Source organism: Leuciscus leuciscus (assembly GCF_965113295.1).
Source record: "Leuciscus leuciscus genome assembly, chromosome: 3".
In the NCBI taxonomy this organism is placed as follows: Eukaryota; Metazoa; Chordata; class Actinopteri; order Cypriniformes; family Leuciscidae; genus Leuciscus; species Leuciscus leuciscus.
Window position 1 is genome coordinate 16,811,445 of NC_138727.1, and position 22,465 is coordinate 16,833,909.

Here is a 22,465-nt window from a genome sequence, read left to right on the forward strand (position 1 = left end):
CACAAGAACATGTTAACACCTAGAAAAACATGATTTTCATCGGAGTGGGTCTTTAACAACGCTTGCAATGCGGATCATATCGTAAACGGACTGCAGCGAGCCTGTTTTAAGTTTTTATGGAGACATTTCATATACTCTAGTGCTCTAAACATGAACCAGCACCGTGTATGCGCACATATTTAATCACGTCTTCTTCAAATGAAATATATGTGCAAATAAGGACACTGATACAGCTCTATGTCTGATCATGAGCGCGATGACACAATGATTTTTATTTTATTTCATAATGATTTAGACAGAATTCAACGAAGAATGGTCAAAAAAGGAACTATGCTTTTATCCTTTCTGTGTTAAACTGACGTGTTTCATTTGTTCAGAGACTGTAGTGCTCGTAAATGTAATGAAAATATGATTAGACCTTTTAAATATTCTTCCTGCGTTTCTCCCTCATTCTTGGGAGTTTGTTGTCATATAGGATTATATTTTTAAAATACATCAAGGTGCCCTGTTTTTTTGTGATAATATTTTAATATTCATATGTCTTTATAATGAGTGTGTTGTAGGTCTGTGTTTTATTGGTTGTTGTCTCCCCTCTTCCCGCCCCCTACTCTCCCACTTTTCCACAGCTTTACATGCCCATTTCTTCAGACTTTTTCAACTCAAAGGTGTGAACGACCAGGCTAATTTCATGACACTTTAAACAACGTATTATTCAACGCATTACTTTTATATAGATTATTATATTAAAGGTCCTACGACATGCTGCTTTTTGGATGCTTTTATATATGCCTTAGTGGTCCCATTTCTGTATCCTGGTAACCCAGAGTTCTCGCGAGAGCACAAGTTGAATTTGCTCAGCGAGTTACTCTGGTGTCGAGTAATGATGCTCATTAAATATGCCCCTCGATCTGAGTTGCACCAATCACATCGAGTTATCTGATATAGGCGGGCCAGAGGTGAGCTAAACAGATGACGACAGCGCTGTGACGTCGAAGTCATTAGTAAACATTGCAAGATGGCTATGGATGAATACCAGTTGTTTGAAATGGCTTTGGCCACTACAGTGATCGAGTTAGACTTGGCTTTTTATCTAAAACAGGAACAGAAGACGCCGCTCGAATCGTTCCTTTGCAAGAAGGACGTTTTTGCTGTTTTGCCGACCGGATACGGTAAGAGTATAATCTACCAGTTAGCTCCGCAGGTTGCTAAGCGTATAGGTTTATTGTTGTGATTGGTCGTAGTGTTATCCATGAGATTTTCAAATGCATGCTTGGTGCCGCCCCTCGAGCTGGGCGATTTTCATTAGTCGACACCAGACCATTAATCTTTTAGATTTAGGTCTGGATTTCCAGGCTACCATTTCTGCGTCTGTAGCTTTAAATGCTAATGAGGAGAGGGGCGGGGCAAGGTGGAGGGTGGGGGTGTGGCCTTGACCAGTTTGCGGCCACGGTACTATGCGCTAATGTTTACAGTGGATGTATCGCAATGGCTCGTAGACACGCAGTCGTTCAAGCTCTCCAGTTTGACCCAGAATCCAGATCCGGATGGAGAAGCACCTGAAGAAGTTGGACATCTCCGAATGGTTAGTTAAAATTATTGTCTGGATACGGTGCTTTAGTTGGGTTGTTTATGTATGCTGTTACAGTTATTATCATGTAGCTAATGCAAGCCTACGTTGTTGTCTTTTCATGTTGATCTATATCAGTAATCTTTGTAGTTTAGAGAAGACTGTATTCTGGCTAATTTTTGAATGACAAAGTTCTCCATGTCCACGTATATTGAAGTCATGTTACACATAGCCCATAATTTTCTCCTGAAGATTTACCTCTACTCAACACCTGCTTGTCCACTCTGTCATATATATATCCAAACACCGAGCAACTGCCATGCTTCGCTCGTTTGCAAGCCATGATGTCTCTCGAGGAAAAAACAATATCGCGCTCGCACGGTCGTAGCTCATTTTCTCATGGGCTGGGCAGGCAAAGCAGAGAAACGGGAGGTAACCTTTCCCCGTATGATGACATATAGGGAAGATTCCAGATTGGCCCATCTGAGCTTTCATTTTCTCAAAGGCGGAGCAGGATACCCAGGGCTTGGTTTACACCTATTGCCATTTCTAGCCACTGGGGGACCATAGGCAGGCTAGGGGAACTCATATTAATGTTAAAAAACCTCATAAAGTGAAATTTTCATGCCATGGGACCTTTAATTTGCTCAAACAAGTGGCAAAAACATTTAAACATACTTTTCTTATGTTAAAATCACAAAATGAAATTAAAACGTATTATTGGCAAAAATAGCTGACTCTCATTAGACTGGGTAAACCCAGCCCGATCTGCCGGCGATTTGATTTCGCCCTGCAGCTCAGGCTGGAAACCTGTACATTTTTCTATTCTGCTTCCGTTACAAATCTGCGGGGACCAATCACAAACTGGCTTATCCACCTGGCGTGCTGTTGGCGGGTATAACACGATGACGTCTCTCGCATGACCGTCAATCCAATTCCTTTTAACCCCTTGATGATGCTCAATGGCTTCTTTAGTTTTTGCAAACAAATCGCTCGAGTGGGTGTAAATACCACTCACTTTCATGTTTTTTTTGCACAACCTGCAAAAATCGCTCGATGCCATTGCTACTTCTGCAAACCGCTGATCAATGCTACAAGCCAAAACATTTGTTGACACGTTCCTGCCTGGAGTTTTCGCGTCGCTCTGCAAAGTACGTCACCCGGATCGTTGGTCTGATTGGTTGAAGGACTATCCAAATGACTCATTTGAACTATGCCCGATGATCACGCCTCTTGTGCAGTAGAAAATACAGAGCAGATTCCCCAGACTAATGTTCAATCTTAAAAGATTGAGCTTCGTCTGGTGATAGCCAGACTAGACTCTCATGCTTTTTCTTTAGTATTTAAATCTTTATATAAAAAGTTCCACGGGTCGTACAGAACTTTTGTCCACTTCAACAACCAGTGTCATCCATTGTGCAGCCTTCTTGTTCCGTGTAGTTCTTGGACCACCAGCCTGTCATGTCACACATATTATAACAAACTGTGCAGTGTATTTCACAATAAAAACCGCATTAGTTATTTTTGATACTCCATGGTAAGTGTTTTTCTTTTCTTTGCTTTACCCCGGGCTTAAAGTAAAAAGATGACTGTGAAAAATGTATTGTCAAATAATTAAATTTAATGCATTTCTGGTGAGATAACAAAATGTTCATGTCAATCTGTGTTCATTTTGACCACGAACCATCCACTGTCACTTTAATTCAGCGCATGCAGCACTGCAAAAATAGACTCTGATTTAGACTGCTTTAGACGCTCAACTCCTGGAATGGATTGCCGGACTGCATCCACGTGCAGTGTGAACGCTCTAAACTGGTAACATGGGCACTGGAAAAAATACACACCGCATACGCACTGCAAACGGAGTATGTGTGAAACCGGCGTAATACCTGTTTGCTTTGTGCCTTGTTAGTTTCCATAGTTACCCTAGTCTTTTACCATGGCTACTCATTGCATGCACCTGTTCATTGTTCCTGCCTGTCAGCAACTGTGGCTGTACAAAGTGCACAAACAAAAACAGTCTTTATTTTAATCCACAAAACTCAGGAGAACGTTGGTAGAACAAAGCCACGCATAACATTGACGACCGATGGAGAGACCATCAGACAGGAGCAAGGGGAGTCCGATGGAAACCCAGAATCCAGCCAGAAAGGAGGCCAACAGTGTCGTTGATGGAGGGTGGAGCCAGACGGAGACGTAGGAGTGGAAAGAGGGAGTGCAGCGGACAGCTTGCAAGTCTGTGGCGCAGGCAAGGCGACGCCCGACCAAGGAGCCCGGTGGAGGCGTAAGTCCGTTGGTTCCAGGTGAAGCTGAGGGTGGGAGGAGCCAAAGCGGAAGAGTCTGGACGACGTGCAGAGGTGGAGTGATGGGATCAGTGGCTGGAGGCAGAGCCAGGGAAAACCTTCGTCCAGGAGGAGCTGAATGGCAGAAGGCCCAATGTGGATCCACGCCACAGAGGGGAGGTGGAGGTGAAGGATTTGAGGGACTGATGGGAGACATCAGAGACTGGGCAGAGGAACTGGCTGAAGTTGAGTTGGGAGAGGGAGCCTGGGAGGTATCATAGGAGAAGCAGGAGACTTGGAGCTGGGTGGGACCAGCGTAGACACAGGAGAACTGGAACTGGACGGCACCAGCGGGAACATGAGAGACAGGGTAACATCCTCTTCAATCAAGCGCAACACAGAGACCAGCGGCAGCACACCCTCAGTGACAGGAGTGTGGGTGGGGCTCCATGAGCATTCTTACGGCGACGCACGGTGTTGACTGTTGACACACCTCTTCAGACATCTTGCGAGGCTCAGGCTCCAGGGCGATGGCTCGCCCATAACATTGACAACACGGAACAAAGAACTGAATGAACTGAGGGCTAATATACACATAAAGATAATTGACGGAACAAGGAATACCTGCTAAGACCAGCTAAGAAAACACGGTCAAACAGGAGCTGAACACAATGCCAAAATTGATTATATATGTTACACAGCCCTGCTACTTTGTGTATTCATACCCCAGTGTTTCTCATGTGCTTTGTCTGGTGTTGTCCTTCATGGATGTATTGTGCGCATCCAGCAGTAAGATTAATCTGGCTCCGCCAATGGACACAGTCTCTCGAGGACCACAACAGAGACTTTTTTGACATTGCATCTCACTTACTTCCCGAAATTTGCACTTATTGATTTTTGTCATGGACTAAATAACCACTTCCAGTCAACATTTATCTGTGATGGTCCTCAAGGTTTAATCCATTTAAGTGGATCCCCCTTCACTGTGGGCGAGGTAGAGGAAAAACCCTTCCCCTAAACACTTTTTTTGCGGTGGCTATGTATCTCAAGTTCCAGTGGCCGCAGAGCTTGGCCAACCACGGATCTCAGCGCGTCCAAGTCTGGTGGTGTCAAGTCCGGTGCTCTCAGCACTTCCAAGTCCGATGGACCCAAGTCCAAGTGTCTCTGCGCTTCCAAATCCAGTGGTCCCAAATCCAGTGGTTCCAGCACTGCAAGTCCAGTGGTCCCATGTCCGGTGGTCCTGGCATGTCCATTTCCAGTGGAACTCTCTGCCTGTCTGGTAACACCCAAGGTAGCCATCTTTGAACTTTTTGTCTGCTCTGGCACAGCCGGGGAGGCGTTCTCTGAACTCTCTGTGCTCTCTGTTCCAGTTCTGCCTGCTTCGCCATGGTGGTCGCTAGCCTAATCTGCCATAGTGCTCTCCAGTGTTCTGCTCCGCCTGCTCAGTCGTGGTGGTTTCCAGCTCCACCTTCTCTGCTGTGGTCATCTCCAGCTTCGTCTGGTCCGCCTTGGGGGTCTTCAGTTCTTCCTGCTCCGCCTTGGGTCTTCAGTTCTGGGTGATCTTTGGCTCAGCCCTAGCCACCTGCTCTGCTAGCTCCGCCCTGGCCCGATCCTCCTCAGTCTCCAGTCACGCTTCCACCTCATGGGCCTGGCCCTCCATCCCTCCCCCTGTGCCACCTCTGCTCCACCACCCTCCTGGACTTGTTAGTTGTTGGAATGTCTGGAATCCGCTTCTTAAGGGGGTCTCTTAAGGCAAGCTCACACTAAGCGACTTTTGGCTGGATTTTGCTGTCGCAGACAGATTTCCAAGGTCTGCAAAAAAAAAAACCTGGATCATGCCAAATTGGTGCTCGTTGCAGTCAGTGATGTACGTTTAGTATGAGCAGGTCAGTGACGTGATCTGAGCCTGAGCCAGTCACAGACGCTGCAATATTTTCAAGCTGATCACTATGCAGATGGTATAAACGGAAAAATCTCATAATCACTTTTTTTTGTGCTGTTGGCTGGGACTGCCTCTTGGCCAAGTGTCTTGTAGTTTGTGCACCTCGGCAGTGTTGTGTTGTGTATGCGTGCTGCTATGCCAAAACAATGACAGATTACCTTGTTGTGTAGTGTGTGCATCACAGGAATTCAGGTAGTCTTGTAGTCCTATATAATGGGAGCTTGCCCTTAGTTTGAAGTGGGTTCTGGTTCCTATTGTTTCAGTGTTCACTTTCTGTGTTTTGATCATGTTTGCTTTGTGCCTTGTTAGTTGCATGCTGCATTTGGATCCAACGCAATTTTTTGACTAGAAGAGCCATGCTACATTGACTGTTATTATTAACCTTATTAAACCAGTTCAGTCCCTAATAAACCTTTACAGACCCAATTAGACCGCAAGATCACTAATAAATCACATCAGACCACATTTCTAGGCACTGATGGTTAGACTGATGTTAGGCATTGTTAGCATGTTACTTGGTGTTATTAGCATAATAGTTATTATCTATCACAATAGAAAATTCATTTCACAATAGATTTATTTAGCAATAGGTTGTGGTCCATTTCATCAATGGTTTGTTTTTCTTGTTTGGAAGTGATAATAAAATTGTTTAAGTTCAGTTATGAATCATGGATATGTGTTATTGTTTAGCTCAGATTACAAAACTGAGAAGACTGTCAGATTTACACACATTAATGTGATCAACACCTTCCCTCACGCTCACCTCCTAAGGGGGGTGTCAGAGGTCAGGTTATTACACTGTAACTGATGCTCATATCTGATGAGCTCAGTTCTCTCAGCTGGAGTTGGTGACAGTTCTCTCTTGTGTTAAGTTTGATATTCTGTGCTTGCCTGCGTATGTGTGTTACGATATGCTATGTTTCTCTTAAGTGAATACACTTGAAACCCACACAGATCTTTCATTGTTCAGTAGGTAACATTCACACTTCAGATTGAGCAAGGGAACTGACCCTTGCTAAACTACAGGATTCTGATCAATCAGCACACATCTCAAGCTTTTACACAACAGCAGTGGTATTTTAGTATTATTTATTTTGAATTAACTTTTATTTTAATATTTTATGTTTTAATTTTAGTTTAGGTTATAGTCATTTTGTTATGTGGTTTTGTTTTGTTGAAACATTTCTAATTTTAAAAGTTTAATTAATGTATGTAATATTTATATTTTATTTCAGCTTTATTTCAATTAATGACAACGAGCAATATTAATGAATTTTTTTTAATAGTTTTAGATTTAGTTTTACTTAACAATAACAACAGTTTTGAAAAAAAAAAGTAACAATGTATCTTTTACTGTCATTCTTTTGCAGTGGGCTGGCTAAAGCTCGTGTAATGGCGTATTTTGGTGAAGGCGAGGGGCCTATTCACATTGACAACGTAAAGTGTACGGGTGGGGAACATTCTCTGACTGACTGTATCAAACAGCAGTTTGGGACACACAACTGTCGCCATAGCGAAGATGCCGGTGTAATTTGTGACTATGGGTTACAGAAGGATTCTGCTGGGGTCAAAGGTGGGACATTCTTCTTGATCCTCTCATAGCTACAGCATTCACGTACTGTATGTGATACTGGCAAGGTTTAAAGGGATATTTCCCAAACCTGTATGAATTTATCTCTTTCATGGAACATTATAGGTTAGTTTACCAGAATGTTGATGCAGCTCTGTTCTATACAATAAAAGTTCAAGATTCATATGACAGATGACATAAATCCATAATAATGCAAGAAAAGTAGTGTTTACTTTAACTGAATTAAAAAGAGCAGTGTGAACATTCGGCCTAACATCTCCTTTTGTGTTCTTACAGGTAAAAATCAATAAAAATAAAATTCACATGGTTTGGGAAAGACAGGAACGGGAGTAAATAATGACAGCATTTTCATGTTAGGATTTCTTTTAGGCACATTGAATGAACTGCAATTGAAGTATCTGACTCAGGGAAGCACAGGTAAATGTGGAGTCCTGGAGAGTGGCTTTGAAGGATAGATTTAGAGATCCTCACACCTGTAAAAATACTTGAATCCATTTAAAAGCAAGAGTGAAAGATGAAACCTATCAGATCAGATGTCTAGTTTGGGCTGGAGTGGACTGTGTGTTATGTCTGCTCTAAAGGATGTGGTTTGGCTCGCCATCTCATGATCACTGGCACTTAGACTTCATTTATGCTTTATTATTCTTATCAATCTAATAACTCGCTAGTTTATCCGGCCTGCAGTGCTTTCTCCATTAAACCCTGAAGCTACACTCTAAAAACTGCTGGGTTGTGTTAACCCAATTTTGGGTCAAATATGGTCTCACCCAACGTTGGGTTAAAAAATGCAATTTAAAAATGGACAAATTGCATTTTGGACAAAATCAAAAATGGACAAAAATGCAATTTAAAAATGGACAAATTGCATTGGTTACATTAAAAATGTAAACCAACGGCTGGGTTTGTCCATTTTTAAATTAAATTTTTAACCCAACGTTGGATGAGACCATATTTGACCCGAAATTGGGTTAACACAACCCAGCAGTTTTTAGAGTGTACACACACATCTTTTTGTGTTATTATATGTTATACTAATCTACAGTCTTAAGTCCATCAAGCAGTTCTGTATGTACACACAAACACAAATGCATGCACAAAAACATGCCCATGTCCCATTTCACCCCCAAATCAAAAAGGTGAAAAATAAAGAAATGATATTGTGCATCTCATTACCATAATGCCCCATTATTTTCAGTGGTACTTTTCAATATAATCTTTTTATAGTAAAAATTACTCTAATACATTTTTTTTAGTCACACATTAGATTAGGGTCCAATTCTCACTATTAACTATGACTTTTGCCTCAAACTCCTAATTACTGCTTATTAATAGTTAGTAAGGTAGTTAAAGTTTAGATATTGGGTAGGATTAAGGGACGTAGAATATGGTCATGCAGAATAAGGCATTAATATGTGCTAATAAATAGATAAACTAATAAACAGCCAGTATCGTAGTAATATGTATGCTAATAAGCAACTAATAATGAGAATTGAACTCTAAACTAAAGTGTTACCCATTTTTCTTTAAGCATAAAGGCAGTAAACAAACACTGACATGATGTAAATAATACTGTTATTTGTTATTTATATAAATCATTTATAAATCAAAATATATTTATTTATTTATTCTGATTTGCTGTGAAATAGAACCAAGGCAGATGTTCCTAACAGGTTTCGTGAGATTCACCCATACATGCTTTATAGAAACATGTGTTTGCTTCACATTACAGAGGCAGTGGGCTCCATGTGTGGTCTAAGACCCTCTCACACCCGTCAGAAGAGAATAATAGGAGGGGAAAACTCTATACGGTAAGCAGAGAGGGTCAAAATGTATACAAACATCTTTGACATAACAAATGACACATTTTAAAATAATTGTTAATGTGGTCGAAATGAGAAGATGAAAGTGTAGAGCGGGTAAAATGGAAATTCAGAGTATTTGTGGTTGTGTTGTGGTGTAGTGGGGGCTGGCCGTGGCAGGCAGCTGTGCGTATGCGGGGGTCTCAGGCAGATGGAAGGTTGGTATGTGGAGCCACTTTGATAAACAGCTGCTGGATCCTCACCTCGGCTCACTGCTTTAAGAGGTACTTACACGCATACACATGGACAGGTATATCTTCATTCTGTATCACATCTGCAAGGCATAAATAAAGTACACCCACACACACAAATATGTACACACACTTCTTTCTTGTGTTTCCAATTTTCCACTGTGACTCACACAGCTAGATAACACAAATAGGCTGAAATACAAACAAAACATATTTCTAATTGTCTATTTTAAACAGTATTGCTTCCCACACTTCCTCTGTAGCCTGTGCCCAATTATGTAACCATTATTTGTGACTTGCAAATAAACACTCTTAATCATTCTAGCTGCAAAACAAACATAGTTAAATAGTTCCAAAAATTTAAATTCAATAACAAAAGCAGAGCAACCAAATCAAAATATTCGCAATTCAGTGAAGATGTCACACTGCAAAAAAACATCAAATATACTTTCACCTTGTTCTCGAGTAAAAATATACAGTATCTACATTTGTTTTAAATATACACACACACATAGTTTTTAAATTTAAAATGTAATGTAAAGCTTGAGTAATTTGTGTGGTCAACTTCATCTACATTACTTTTACTCATAAGACTGCAAACATTTCTCTCTGTTCCTGAACACGTCAGAAATATGGAGTGCTTTCTTCAGCATTATTTAAGGATTTTGGAGCACTCAAGGCAAAATAAGTTTATAAAATATTATAAAATATTAAAATATTTATAGAAAAGATAACCCACATTTGACTGTCTGTAGAGTTGAATTGACACTATTACATTTGTAGATCCACAATGTGGCAAAATTATACAATTCCTAAAGTAATCATTTAAAATAAAGCAATAATTAAAAAAGAAATCTTAGCAAAACTGAGCCTTTAAGGCAGATTTGTTCCTCATATAGAGAGTTACTCTCATGTGAAGTAAGATCTAGCTCAAACGGAGGTAGCAGGGCTGTTGTTTTGAATATTGCTAACTCAATGGCTTGTTGCTAAGCAATGATACGTCCTATCTATCCCAAAATGACGCTACATGCAATTAGCCACAGACCCTTCATGCTACATTTGATGAATTTTCACCAAAGGGATAAAACATTTTAGCTGTTCACATTAAGGAAGAATAATAATAGTATGCCAGAGGAAAGGCAATAAAAAACATGTCCACACAAACACTTTCAGCTTCCCATAAGGATCGGTCTAGTAAATGATCTGTCTTCAGTTCAGGTCTGAGACTGTGCTGCATTTCCACATTACTGTGAAGAATGTACGTTAGTGGCAGTTTCTTGAACCATTTAAGGTTACATAAAAAAAAAAAAAGGGTCTCAGTAGAAATACGTGGTCTGTGTGAGCGGTTTAAGTAAGATTGAATCTGTTTTTTATCAACTAGTCCAAGCACTGAGCCCTCAGAATATGATCCATGACATCAGACTACTGCTAAAGGTTCCTCTAGTTACACGCTCTCCTACACAGAGCTATAAATCTATATACCTTTGCGGCCCCCTCCCTCTTTTTCCTCAGACACGTACACACACTTTTTCAAGAATGCAATTAATAGCATGCAGAACAGCATAACAGTTGTTTTAAATAATTTGAGACCATTTAGCTCGAGAGGACTAAAGTTAGTCTCTCACTTCCGAGTTTACAGAGGGTAACATGACATTTGTGCAAAAATAGCATGTACAAAGACACACACACATTAGCTCTAAACTATTTTAATGCTGTGTGCCCAGTTGTTGGCAAACCTTAATTAAACGCCGACGTGGTATTAAAGTATTACAACCGACGTGGTATTAAAGCCCTAATGTCGGAACTGCCATAATGTACACCCTAAGAGTTTAATAGCTGTCAACAGATCCAGCTTCCGGCTTCGGAAAATCAGTTCATCAGAGTCTTAGACTAGTGAGCAAATGTGAGTTACCAATTAATAGAGCACTGAACTTTATCAGTTATTGGCCATATATGGAGATCTTTTAATTTGGTAGCAGCTGAATTTGGATATATTTAATTGCATATGCCAATTTCCTTATTTCTACATTTATATTGGCTTTTGCTGTCAGTTAACACTCACTTAAAATGAGTAAAAAGTTTAATCATACTATAGTAAAAGTTTAAGTTGTAATTTCCAGGCCTAGAATAGTCATTAGTCAAATTACAGGCCTAGAATAGTCCATTAGTCAAATTACAATTAAACTTTAAAAATGTATTCAGTAAGGAAGCATTAAACACAACAGCACAACTGTTTTCAATATTGATAATAATCAGAGATGTTTCTTAAGCAGCAAATCAGCATTAAAATGGTTTCCTTTTTCATCAAATACACACACACACACACACACACACACACACACACACACACACACACACACACACACACACACACACACGTGTATATATATCAATTTTTTTTTTCCCTAACATTATTTAAAAACATTTTCGAATAGACTAGCATTTATAGGTTTAATAAGGTAAGACGCTATATAGGTGACCACAAACTATAGGGAAAATGGTTGGGGGTTGTTAATGAGAAATTATCCAGATTCAAAGTTGGGTTCAAGTGCAATATGTCAGAGCACTACCCACTTGGCCATGTGTCAGACAGAATAACCTCATAATAACCTAATTGAGATCAGTACTACAGTTGGGATTAATGTTGATTGTGAGTATTAGAAGCTTAGTATATACAGTGTCAGGCTCAGAGCTGCCCTTTCCAGAGTGTTTCTCATGAAGAGACTTTGAGAATGTGGTGCTGATCCTGCTGCTGACTCCTGCCAGACCAAGAGTGTCATTCCGGACAGGGCAGATCCTTTTTCCAGAAAAGACCTGACCGTGTAACGGGACACTGCTGTCTCTCTCTCTGGCACCACATGTATATTTCCGTTACACACCAATGGTTTCAATCACTAACAAGCAGACAGGAGGGCACAAACACGCACACACAGTCACTGCAGTGCAAACAACAGCTCTTGATTCTGTTTATTCCCTACTCATATACACATTATAAGGAAAATATTTATGAACTATAAAAGTAATAGGCATTGTATGTTTTTTTCTACCCACCCTTGTTATATATATAAGCCTGTGAAGAAAAATGCAACTGTGGCTGCCAATAGAATACAATAATTGTAATTAATCTCACAATTTTCTTGTTTATATATATAATTATTATATATTTAAAATAAGTTAAAAAAAGAAAAAACCTTATAGTATATTAAAGACTGGCAAGCACAGGAGACTTTGTTTCATGCAAAGACCTTTGTGAGTGTGATGTCATGGTGCTGGGTTTATGGAAAAAGAAAACTTCCTGTATGTATCTGTTTTCACCAACCGACCGTGACTGTGGTTTTGCAAGTGTGTGTTTGTGAGTGCACGTGGTTTGGCTTTGGGACCATAAGATCGGTTGACATGAAGCTCCTGAGGAAGGGACCAGATTTTTCATTTGAGGACTTATTTGAGTGGCATAGAGAGAAGTCATAAATCATCCTGTGATAATGTATTACGCTGCTGTGCTGTCCCGTATACTTGTTTGATGATTCACTGTGTTCTGTTCAGTTGTGTTGTTCAGTCTTACTGAATGTGTCCTGTCTGTATGCCCTCTCTATCTCTTATTTAGCAATTTTATTACTAACTTTTTGCCTTAAGTTATGATAGTATAGCCAATGTTAATGGCCTATACTAAATAAAATGACCTAAGTAAATGAAAAATAAAACACTTAAAGGGATATTTCACCACTGGAAAGATAAATGTATATTAAAATTGGGTCATTTATGTAGTAGAAATGTGAAATTATTTTAATAGTTGGTGCCTTCTAGACTGAGAAAAGCCAGAAAATGTATTTTTGGCTCATGTGGATCAACTCCCAGAATGCACTTGCTTCGCTGCCCATGCACTCCCAAGCCACACCTACCGGTTACAGAGGGGAGAATCGGAAGAAATGATACAACTAGGCTACTAGTTTACTCGAAACTGAAAAGACGCCATTTTATCGTGAGATCCCACCCGCTATGGGCGGGTTGAAAACATGCGGAGCTAGCTCCTACTACTGGCTGTAGTCTCTAGCCTCTGGCCAAAAAAGCCTCCGATGACCCAAAATGATGAATTTTGCATCATCAGAGGTTTTTTTCCAGACACACAATACAGAAATCTCTCGTCTCAGGGGGACATGATGGAGGCAAGCACGGTCATTCGAAAATACTACCGGGTTTCTACTGATACTAGCTTAATGCTAATCGGTGAAGTATCCCTTTAAACCCAATATCCATCATTTTAAGTGCAATTAAGCATTACAATTGTACAGCATGAAAAATAGATAATCATTTTTAAGATTTAAAAATTACAATTAGGAGTGTTGTTATTTTTTTGTGTGTTTTTAAAGATTAACTTTAAGTGATCATTAGATGGAAAAGGTATTCTAAATATAAAAATAGAGAATGAGCATGCACAAATAATTTTTCAGATTTTTATATAATAAAAATAAATGCAGCCTTGGTGAGCATAAATCATGCTCTCCAAGGCTGCATTTTTGTGTGTGATAAATAATACAGTAAAAACAGAAATAAAATTACAATTTAAAATAACACTTTTCTATTTTAATATATTTAAAAATGTAATTTATTTAAAAATGTAATTTATTCCTGTGATGGCAAAGCTGAATTTTCAGTGTCACATGGTCCTTCAGAAATTATACTAATGTGCTGATCTGGTGCTCAAGAAACATTTCTTATTATTATTATTATCAATGTTGAAAACAGTGCTGCTTAAAATTTCAGTGCAAACTGTGATACATTTTTTTTTATTTTTTTTTAGGATTCTTTGATAAAGAGAAAATGGAAAAGAACAACATATATTTGAAATAGAAATCTTTTGTAAAATAAACTTTTGAATGGTAGTGTATGTAGTAACCCTAATTAAAAAGTCTCGTAATATCAGCCGATTACCAATGTGTTTTCACCGATCACAAATATATGTTTTCACCTAAATATTGTGCATGGATTCAGTTCTGTTAATCACCAAGTGGTCATGGTAATTGGCTGATTAGTGATGTCTGACCAATATGTAAGTTACGGGTCTGTTGTGTGCTCTTTCTTAGATACGGTAACAGCACTGGGCTGTATAAAGTTCGTGTGGGTGATTATCACTCTCTGGTTCCTGAAGAGTACGAGGAAGAATACGCCGTGGAGAAGATCGTCCTTCACCCGCGCTACCATGCTGCCAGTAATGACTACGACCTGGCACTGGTGCGTGTGTCTGGCCACAGAGCTCACAGGGGTGTCACGGGCGAGTGCGTCGTGCTGAACCGTTTCGTGCTGCCCGCCTGCTTGCCAATGCGGAGGGAAAAAGCGCCAAAGGACATCGGCAACTGCTACATCACAGGCTGGGGAGACACAGGTCAGAGATTACACACACACACACACACACACACACACACACACACACACACACACACACACACGCACACACACGCACACACACGCACGCACGCACACGCATTTACACTCTCCCTACACTTTTTGCATTTACTGTGTCATTATTTACATGCCGTTCCAAACTTCTTTGATGTGCAGCATACAAAAGATATTTTGAAACATGTTTGAACTGTTACTGTCCGTACAATGAAAGTCAATGGGGATCGAAAACACTGAGAATTTTCATTTTTGGGTGAACTATTCCTTTAAGGTCATAGGTGTGTTCTTGTTCGTGGCTCATCTGTTCAGAATTTAGATTATGAATTATTTGTTTTAAAATAGAATGTCTACTTAAAGGATAACTAACATATGTTCTAAAGTTGTTCGGTGTGAAAAGTTCACTGATTTGAATGGAAAACAGCTTGTTTCACTTGAACTTGAACAATACAAGTGTGGAATTTTTAAACAATTAAACATTTGTCAGCATTTGTAGGAATCTGCCTAATACATGATCATATTGTTTTTGTGTTTCTGATTTTCTGTTTGCTGAACATGTAGATCATTTTATCAGTATAACATCTGTTTTTCTGCAACAATCAGGCATCATCCATCTCAAACATTTAGTAATTACTTGTATCCTTTGTGGTATTTGCAAACAAGGTTGCATGTTTGCGTGAGGGTATTTGTAAGCACTGGTTTATGAATGAGTGCCATTTTAACATGTTCATAATCACAAAATTAGTCTGCATTAGTGTTCTGTGATGGAGCTGTGAAATGATGTCATTTGTAAATTTCTCCAACCAGATGTCCAGCGAGACAGAGATAACTAAAATATTAGCAGCTAGCATCAGTTGCAGATACCTACACACACATAATATACTCTTACAAACATTTTTAGCTGGGATTTTTAACATACAACAAACTAAATAGTAAATAGGCTATGCTCTTGTGAAAAAGATGTCCTCTTTAGCATACTTTTACTTATTATGGACATTATATACTTTAAAAGAATGTGTTAGCGGGGATTTTTAACATTATTATAAACTAAATAGTAAATAGGCTATGCTCTTGTGAAAAAGATGTCCTCTTTAGCATACTTTTACTTATTATGGGCATTATGTACTTTAACCCTAAAACAGGCAACGTGACTCACGAGTCACATAGTTTTTATTGTCTTTTTTGGGGCATAAGAATGATTTTTTTCATCAAATCCTTTTATCATTTATCACAGCCTGGTCTGTCTTGAGTATGCTGGTCACATGATTTGCTTAAATTTTTGTGTGGTAAATTAGTCAGCCTGACCTAAATTCAACATGGCTGCCAGTGGTGCAGGACATTCAGATTTTGAGGAAAGTAAATGTATATTAAACTTACTTATCTTCTGGAAAAATAATAATAATACTGCTAACATTAATTGTAAACATTGTCTTAAGGTGCTGAAGAAGAAAATTAATTAATATGTTGTTCATGTTGTTATTTAGCACGTTTTGAAATATATGTGACTCCTGAGTCACGTTGCCTGTTTAGGGTATAAAAAAGGGATTAACCCTAATTTTGACCATCTGTGTATTTTGAGTTTTTAATTCACTATATTACAATTAAATCCTAATCTAATCATGACAAACTATATATCGTTGGAATGGTCTAAGACTCCTAAATAGATATTTTAGCACTGTTTTTTGTTACAAATTATGTAGGAACAGTAATAGATGAATTTATGACATGAGTGCACCTCAAAAAATCTACATCATAACAGGAGTTCTGGCGTTTGTCACAAAAAGTCGACACACACACTTTTAATAATTGAAACTTTGGTTTTCATGCTAAAAGTTCATAATAAAACATATAATCTAGTATTTGTCGATAAAAAATGATAAAATAATATTATCCTCTAAAAAGTATAATATATATATATTATCCTCTAAAATATAAGATTATCTTTTTTATCGCCTTTTTTATTACATCACATATTTTAGAAGTTATCATAAATTAGGTATCATTTGAAAGCTTACAAACTCAGAATTCATCCTGTGAAAACCGTTTTGAAATTGGACGTTGCGTTACCATAGAAACGGTACTCTAAATTCTTTGATCTGGCTCCACCCCTTTTGGGCGTAATCATGTTTCATAATTTATGATCAAAACCTTTTCTAATCTTGACAAAATATTTTCAGAAAGGTCTGAGTCTCAAGGTTCGATATTTTGTGACAGAAGTGATATTTGGACAGAAATGTATTAATTTGTTACGGCAGAATGCATACAATTTAATTCAATGGAATGTATGTCACCCGGTGGCTATTTTTGGTATTACGCCTAAACAAAATCTCATGGGAACCTCAAGTTTTGTGAAATCAACTTCAAATTTGGAACACAACTTGGTTAGATATATGGCTTTGATTTTATATTAATTTTAGAGTAAAAAATATTTCGTAAAATATATATTTTATATAAAAGAATATCAAGTACAGTATATTTGATTTACTGTAAATTTAAACTTCCATAACTTTTTCATACTTTCATTTTTTTAAGTCCTTTCACTTCAGCAATAATTTGCTGAGTGTCTTCTTTAAAACAAGACCAAACTTAGGTCTATACCCAAAATAATTCTTGAATTAAAACCATTTAAGTTTGAATAGTGCATTTTAATGTCCATTCTCAAAAAGGGGGGTGAGAGTTAAGGGGTTAAAGTACCCTTTTTATGTCCGATTTCAAAACAGTTTTCACAGGCTGAATCTTGAGTTCGTAAGCTTTCGAATGATATATAATTTGTCAACATTACATCAGAAGAAGTATAGGATATAATTGTTTTAAACATGCAGTGGCAAGTGGGCCAGTAACAGTTAACAGATTAATGACTTGGTCCTTTTTTTATACCCTAATCAGGCAACGTGACCCGGGAGTCACAACTCATAAAATCCAAAATATATCAAATATTTCAAAAATTATTTTGGATATGTTTTACTTAAGTCCAGATGATATAAAAAATTACATGAAATTATTTTTTGCTTATCATTTTCTACTCTTGCCTGTTTAAGGGTTAAAAGAATGTACTTACTGTACAGTAGTGTGTGAACAGAATTGAATGTTTTTGAGCACTTAATTGCATGATAATGGCAGTTAAAGTAAAGTACAGTATATTATAGTTTAAATTTATATTAAATGGAATTAGTGGGGAATTAGTAAAACTTTTAATTTGACATTATTACAAAGTGCACCTTTTACGAAACATAGCCATTAAAGTGTACCCTTTAAAGGGTTAATTCACCCAAAAATTATCCCATAATTTACTCACCTTCAAGCCATTTTTTTTTAAACACAATTGGAATTAAATTAAAAAATATCCTGGCTCTTCCAAGCCTTATAATGGGAGTGAATGGTAACTTGGATTTTGAAGCCCAAATAAGCGCATTCATCCATCATAAACGTAATCCAGCCGGCTCCAGAGTGTTAATGAAGGCCTTCTGAAGAAAATCGATGCGTTTTTGTTAGAAAAATATCCATATTTACAACTTTATAAACTATAATCACTGGCTTTCAGAGTTCCGGCCGAGGAGTGACATCTGACCCGACATGTGACGTATTGACGAACGAAGAAGCACATAGGATAAAGCAAAACAAAACACTGAATTAGAAGTCTAAAACGAGAATTTTTAAAGAGAAAATTTGTCAGAGGAGCTTGAATTTTCTTGCCCAGCCCTGTTTGTTTGAACCGCGAGAGGCGTCTACTCTACATCCGACGTCATGCGTCGGGTCAGAGGTCACTTTTCCTCCGCAACTACAGTAGACTCACTTACGGCCGTTACCGTAAGCCAGTGATTATAGTTTATATTATAAAGTTATAAATATGGATATTTTTCTTATAAAAATGCACCACTTTGCTTCAGAAGGCCTTCATTAACCCCATGGAGCCGAATGGATTACTTTTATGATGGATGGATGCACTTTTTGGGCTTCAAAATCCAACTTGGAAGAGCCAGGATATTTTTTAATATAACTCCGATTGTGTTTGTCTGAAAAAAGAAAATCATATACATCTAGGTTGGCTTTGAGGGTGAGTAAATTATGGGATAATTTTCATTTCGGGGTGAACTACACTTAAAGTGGCCTTTTATTTAATTTAAGTGCACATTCATTACAATTAAGTGCAGTTCTTTTCTGGCCACACCTTTCCAGCTGTCTAGTCTCATCAAAAAAGACAGACTTGACAGAGCTGTAATCAGAGGCTGACACAGAACATGAGGAAGCCATCAAGGAGCTACAGTGTGTAATTATAATGTCAGTGTCAAGCATCTACAGATGATCATGTGATGTGCTGATGGTGGGGCTTCATTCTAAGGGCCACGTTGTGTTGTAAATCAGTCTTTGAGTAGTCTTCTCTCAGTAAGTGGACTTAACAGAATTCTAAAGTGGGATGAATGAAGTGTTTGATCAGAAAAATGACTGCACACTCCGTTGCATACGTGAACAGTTAAGTCTGATCACTTCCAGACTTCAAGTTAACAGAATGGAGGACTTTCTGAACTGTTGGATTTTTTTCCCCCTCTCTTTTCTTTTCTCAGGCCGTGCATATTCGAAAACTCTTCAGCAGGCCTCGATTTCTGTTCTGAGCAAGCGTCAGTGTGAGCAGCGCTATTCGGACCAGTTCACCAATCGCATGCTGTGTGCCGGCTCCTCCCACGACGACCGCCGCGTGGACAGTTGTCGTGGAGATAGCGGAGGTCCGTTGGTGTGTGAGAGGCCGAGTGGAAGTTGGGTTGTGTATGGGGTCACATCATGGGGTCACGCCTGTCGGCTACAAGACGCACCCGGCGTCTACACCAAAGTCTCCGCCTTCGTGCCCTGGATTAAGAAGGTCATTGGCCAGTAGGACCCGATGGAAATTTCAATCAACTAATAACAGACGTTTCTGACTATGCGGGCAAAAAAATTAAGCACATTTTTAGATAATAGTTGAAAACAATTTTATAACTTGTTGAAGTTAACTAGCTGAAATTAAGTCTAGTATTCCAAATAAGTCTTAAATGTCAATTACGTAGTGCCTGGCGTCAGTATAGTCATAACAAAACTTGAACTTTTGCTTCTGAAAAAACAAACATTTTCTTAATTAGTATTTTTGCTGTCCAGTAAAAATATCGAAACATCCTGAATGAATTTAGAGAAACAATATATCGATACGTTTTTATTTTTAATATTAAAAAAAGATTAGATTAAGACTTGTTTTCAGAAAATACATCTTACATCATTGCAAATTTTTTTTTTTTTTTTTTTGGCATAAATTTTTAAGTTTGTGAGGTTTGTTTAACCCTTAAATGCATGAATGTTTCGCCAATCATTATTACATTTTCGGGGCTTTAGTGACCCGGATCTATATCTAACATGGATGGATCTCTACCTGCCGCAATAGTATAAAACTCTTGACATTTTAATAGCTATTGCACACGAATAAAATATAGCATATTTCGTTACCTTTTGACACTTGGAAGGGTTAAATTTGAGCAGATGTTTTTTACCATCATCGCTGTCATCGTCAGAGCTCATTTCCCCAGTACATTCAACATCTGTCTCTTATTCGCCATCTCAATTATTCTCAAAACTACAGTGCTCATTATCGTCTTCAAAATCAATATTTTGATCGTTCACACCATCATTGTGTCAGACATTGCCACCTTGAGGAATAAAGGTGAATTGCACTTACAGAGTCATCAGACTTGATTGTTGCGCAGAAAAAAAAATACTTACACTAGTAGGCTATTACATACCTTAGGTCGCTAGTGAACCTATATACTTTTTACAAAAAATGTATAAGAAAACAGACACTTTTTTATTGTTGTTTTTATTCTTGTTATATTGTTTATAATGAATTGATTGGGGAATACCAAGAAGGTTGATGTCCAACTTGAAAAAATGAATGAGAGGGAAGGTAGGAGTGACGTCCCGGGTCGCTAAAGACCCGAGGAATGCGTTTAAGGGTTAAAACCAGACAAAAACTTTTTGTATTTGTTAAATTAACACTAAATGTATCTTGTTTTAAGGATGGTTAGATATTTTAAGAAAAACACAGATTTAAAAAAGAAAATCAGTATTTGCAGAAGTTTTAAAGGCCCGTCTTGATAGCGATGCATTTGGTGGTCTTAAATTGACATCATTTCAGGTCTTCATCCTTTTTTTTTTCTTTTTTTTTATGAAAGCACTTCTAGGTTGAAGAGACCACAATTGTGAGAATGAAATTATTGATCCTTAAAAGGAGAAATTAACCTGTATCTATGTGACTGTATACTCTATGCCATTGAGGAACAGATACTATTTGAACATGTCAAATGGTACAAGTAAGGTTCCAATTTGATACATAGCGGACTGAAGAATGTTCCAATGGCTTGAAATCACATCAGGCTTTAATGCTGAAATGAGAAGATTGTGGATTTCCTGCCAAGAAATGTATGGTAATTCTAAACTCCTGGGATAAGGTTACCATGCCATTGCTAAGCAACTGACCACATCACCTCATCAGCACATTAGATGACATCATAATCCTCCACAGGAATCAGGACATATTATGTGTTATAGATCAGATGTTCATGATAATTGGACTGAGGCTTGCCATATTTCAACATGAGGACATCATCATTTGCTTAATATTTTTGCAGTGCCACACTCACTTCCAGAAGCCAGAGATCTGTGGGATATGGGAATTATGTGCAATGCAAAGCTGTTTATACCTCCTTGTTTTAGCGTTGTGATGAGGAGCATTTCATGTTAGCATTAATTTTCTGTGACTTCCATGAGCATGATGTATGAACGTAGTTTTGCTACAGACTACACCCCTTTTTTAACGCAATCCATTATTGTTGTTATTATTGTTAAAAAAAGAGAAAACCTCTGATCAACAAGCTCTGTTATTTTGCACAAACTATGGTGTTTAGGCTTTTGTAAATTTCATGTTTTTCTTATACACGAGTCAGTCATTGTAATATCGTGTTAATTAACTATGAAAACTGTAAAAAGTGTTAATTTTTCACACAGGGTCTATAACACAGTAGTGCTTAGTATTTCCATTGTATATGTTAAAGTATTTCGGAACTTGTGGCATGGTGCTTATTCTTGCCTAAAAATAGTATGTCAAGTCATGTCAACTTAAAATCATAAAAAACTTTTGATATACAATTGTCTGACAACCTCAGTTTGGAGCATTAAACATTTGTTGTTGGAATACTTGATGGAATATAGTACCTTACTGTCAAAGAACTGCCAGCTTCTTAACATTTTGTTTGAGGGAAATCTAAAAATGGTTTGACTGAGATTATAGGACAAGTAATGGTGCCACTGCCAACATACAGCATATTCTGTGTGTGTTTGTGTGAACGCACATCCATATATTGTATTTGAGGACGTTTCTAACAATCGTTGGCTTTAGGTTTTCTAAATACACAGTCAAGCTACACTTTTAGCAAGTCCAGCTTTCTGTGTTTTCATTCACACAGTGGTCTAAATTAGTGTGTACAGACCTGACAGTGCAGTGTTAGGACAGTCTTTTCAGAAAGCCCTTTGTTTACATGAGTTACAATGTAGGCCTACCTACAGGATCCCTGTGTGTGTGCACGTGTGTTGACACTGCATTTCTAATACACTCTTCCTTTAA

At 38.1% G+C, this 22,465-nt stretch overlaps 1 protein-coding gene across 1 annotated transcript in view; it reads left to right on the forward strand.

Moving 5' to 3' along the window:
• The window catches only part of prss12 (serine protease 12), a 50,094-nt gene extending 30,013 nt beyond the window's left edge, over positions 1 to 20,081 (forward strand). Inside the window, exons 9-13 of the mRNA XM_082164676.1 lie at positions 7,162 to 7,364; positions 9,112 to 9,190; positions 9,343 to 9,465; positions 14,514 to 14,812; positions 19,389 to 20,081. Coding sequence (XP_082020802.1) covers positions 7,162 to 7,364; positions 9,112 to 9,190; positions 9,343 to 9,465; positions 14,514 to 14,812; positions 19,389 to 19,696 — 1,012 coding nt within the window. The 3' untranslated portion in view covers positions 19,697 to 20,081. The remainder of the gene's footprint in view (positions 1 to 7,161; positions 7,365 to 9,111; positions 9,191 to 9,342; positions 9,466 to 14,513; positions 14,813 to 19,388) is intronic.
• Positions 20,082 to 22,465: the final 2,384 nt, after the last annotated feature.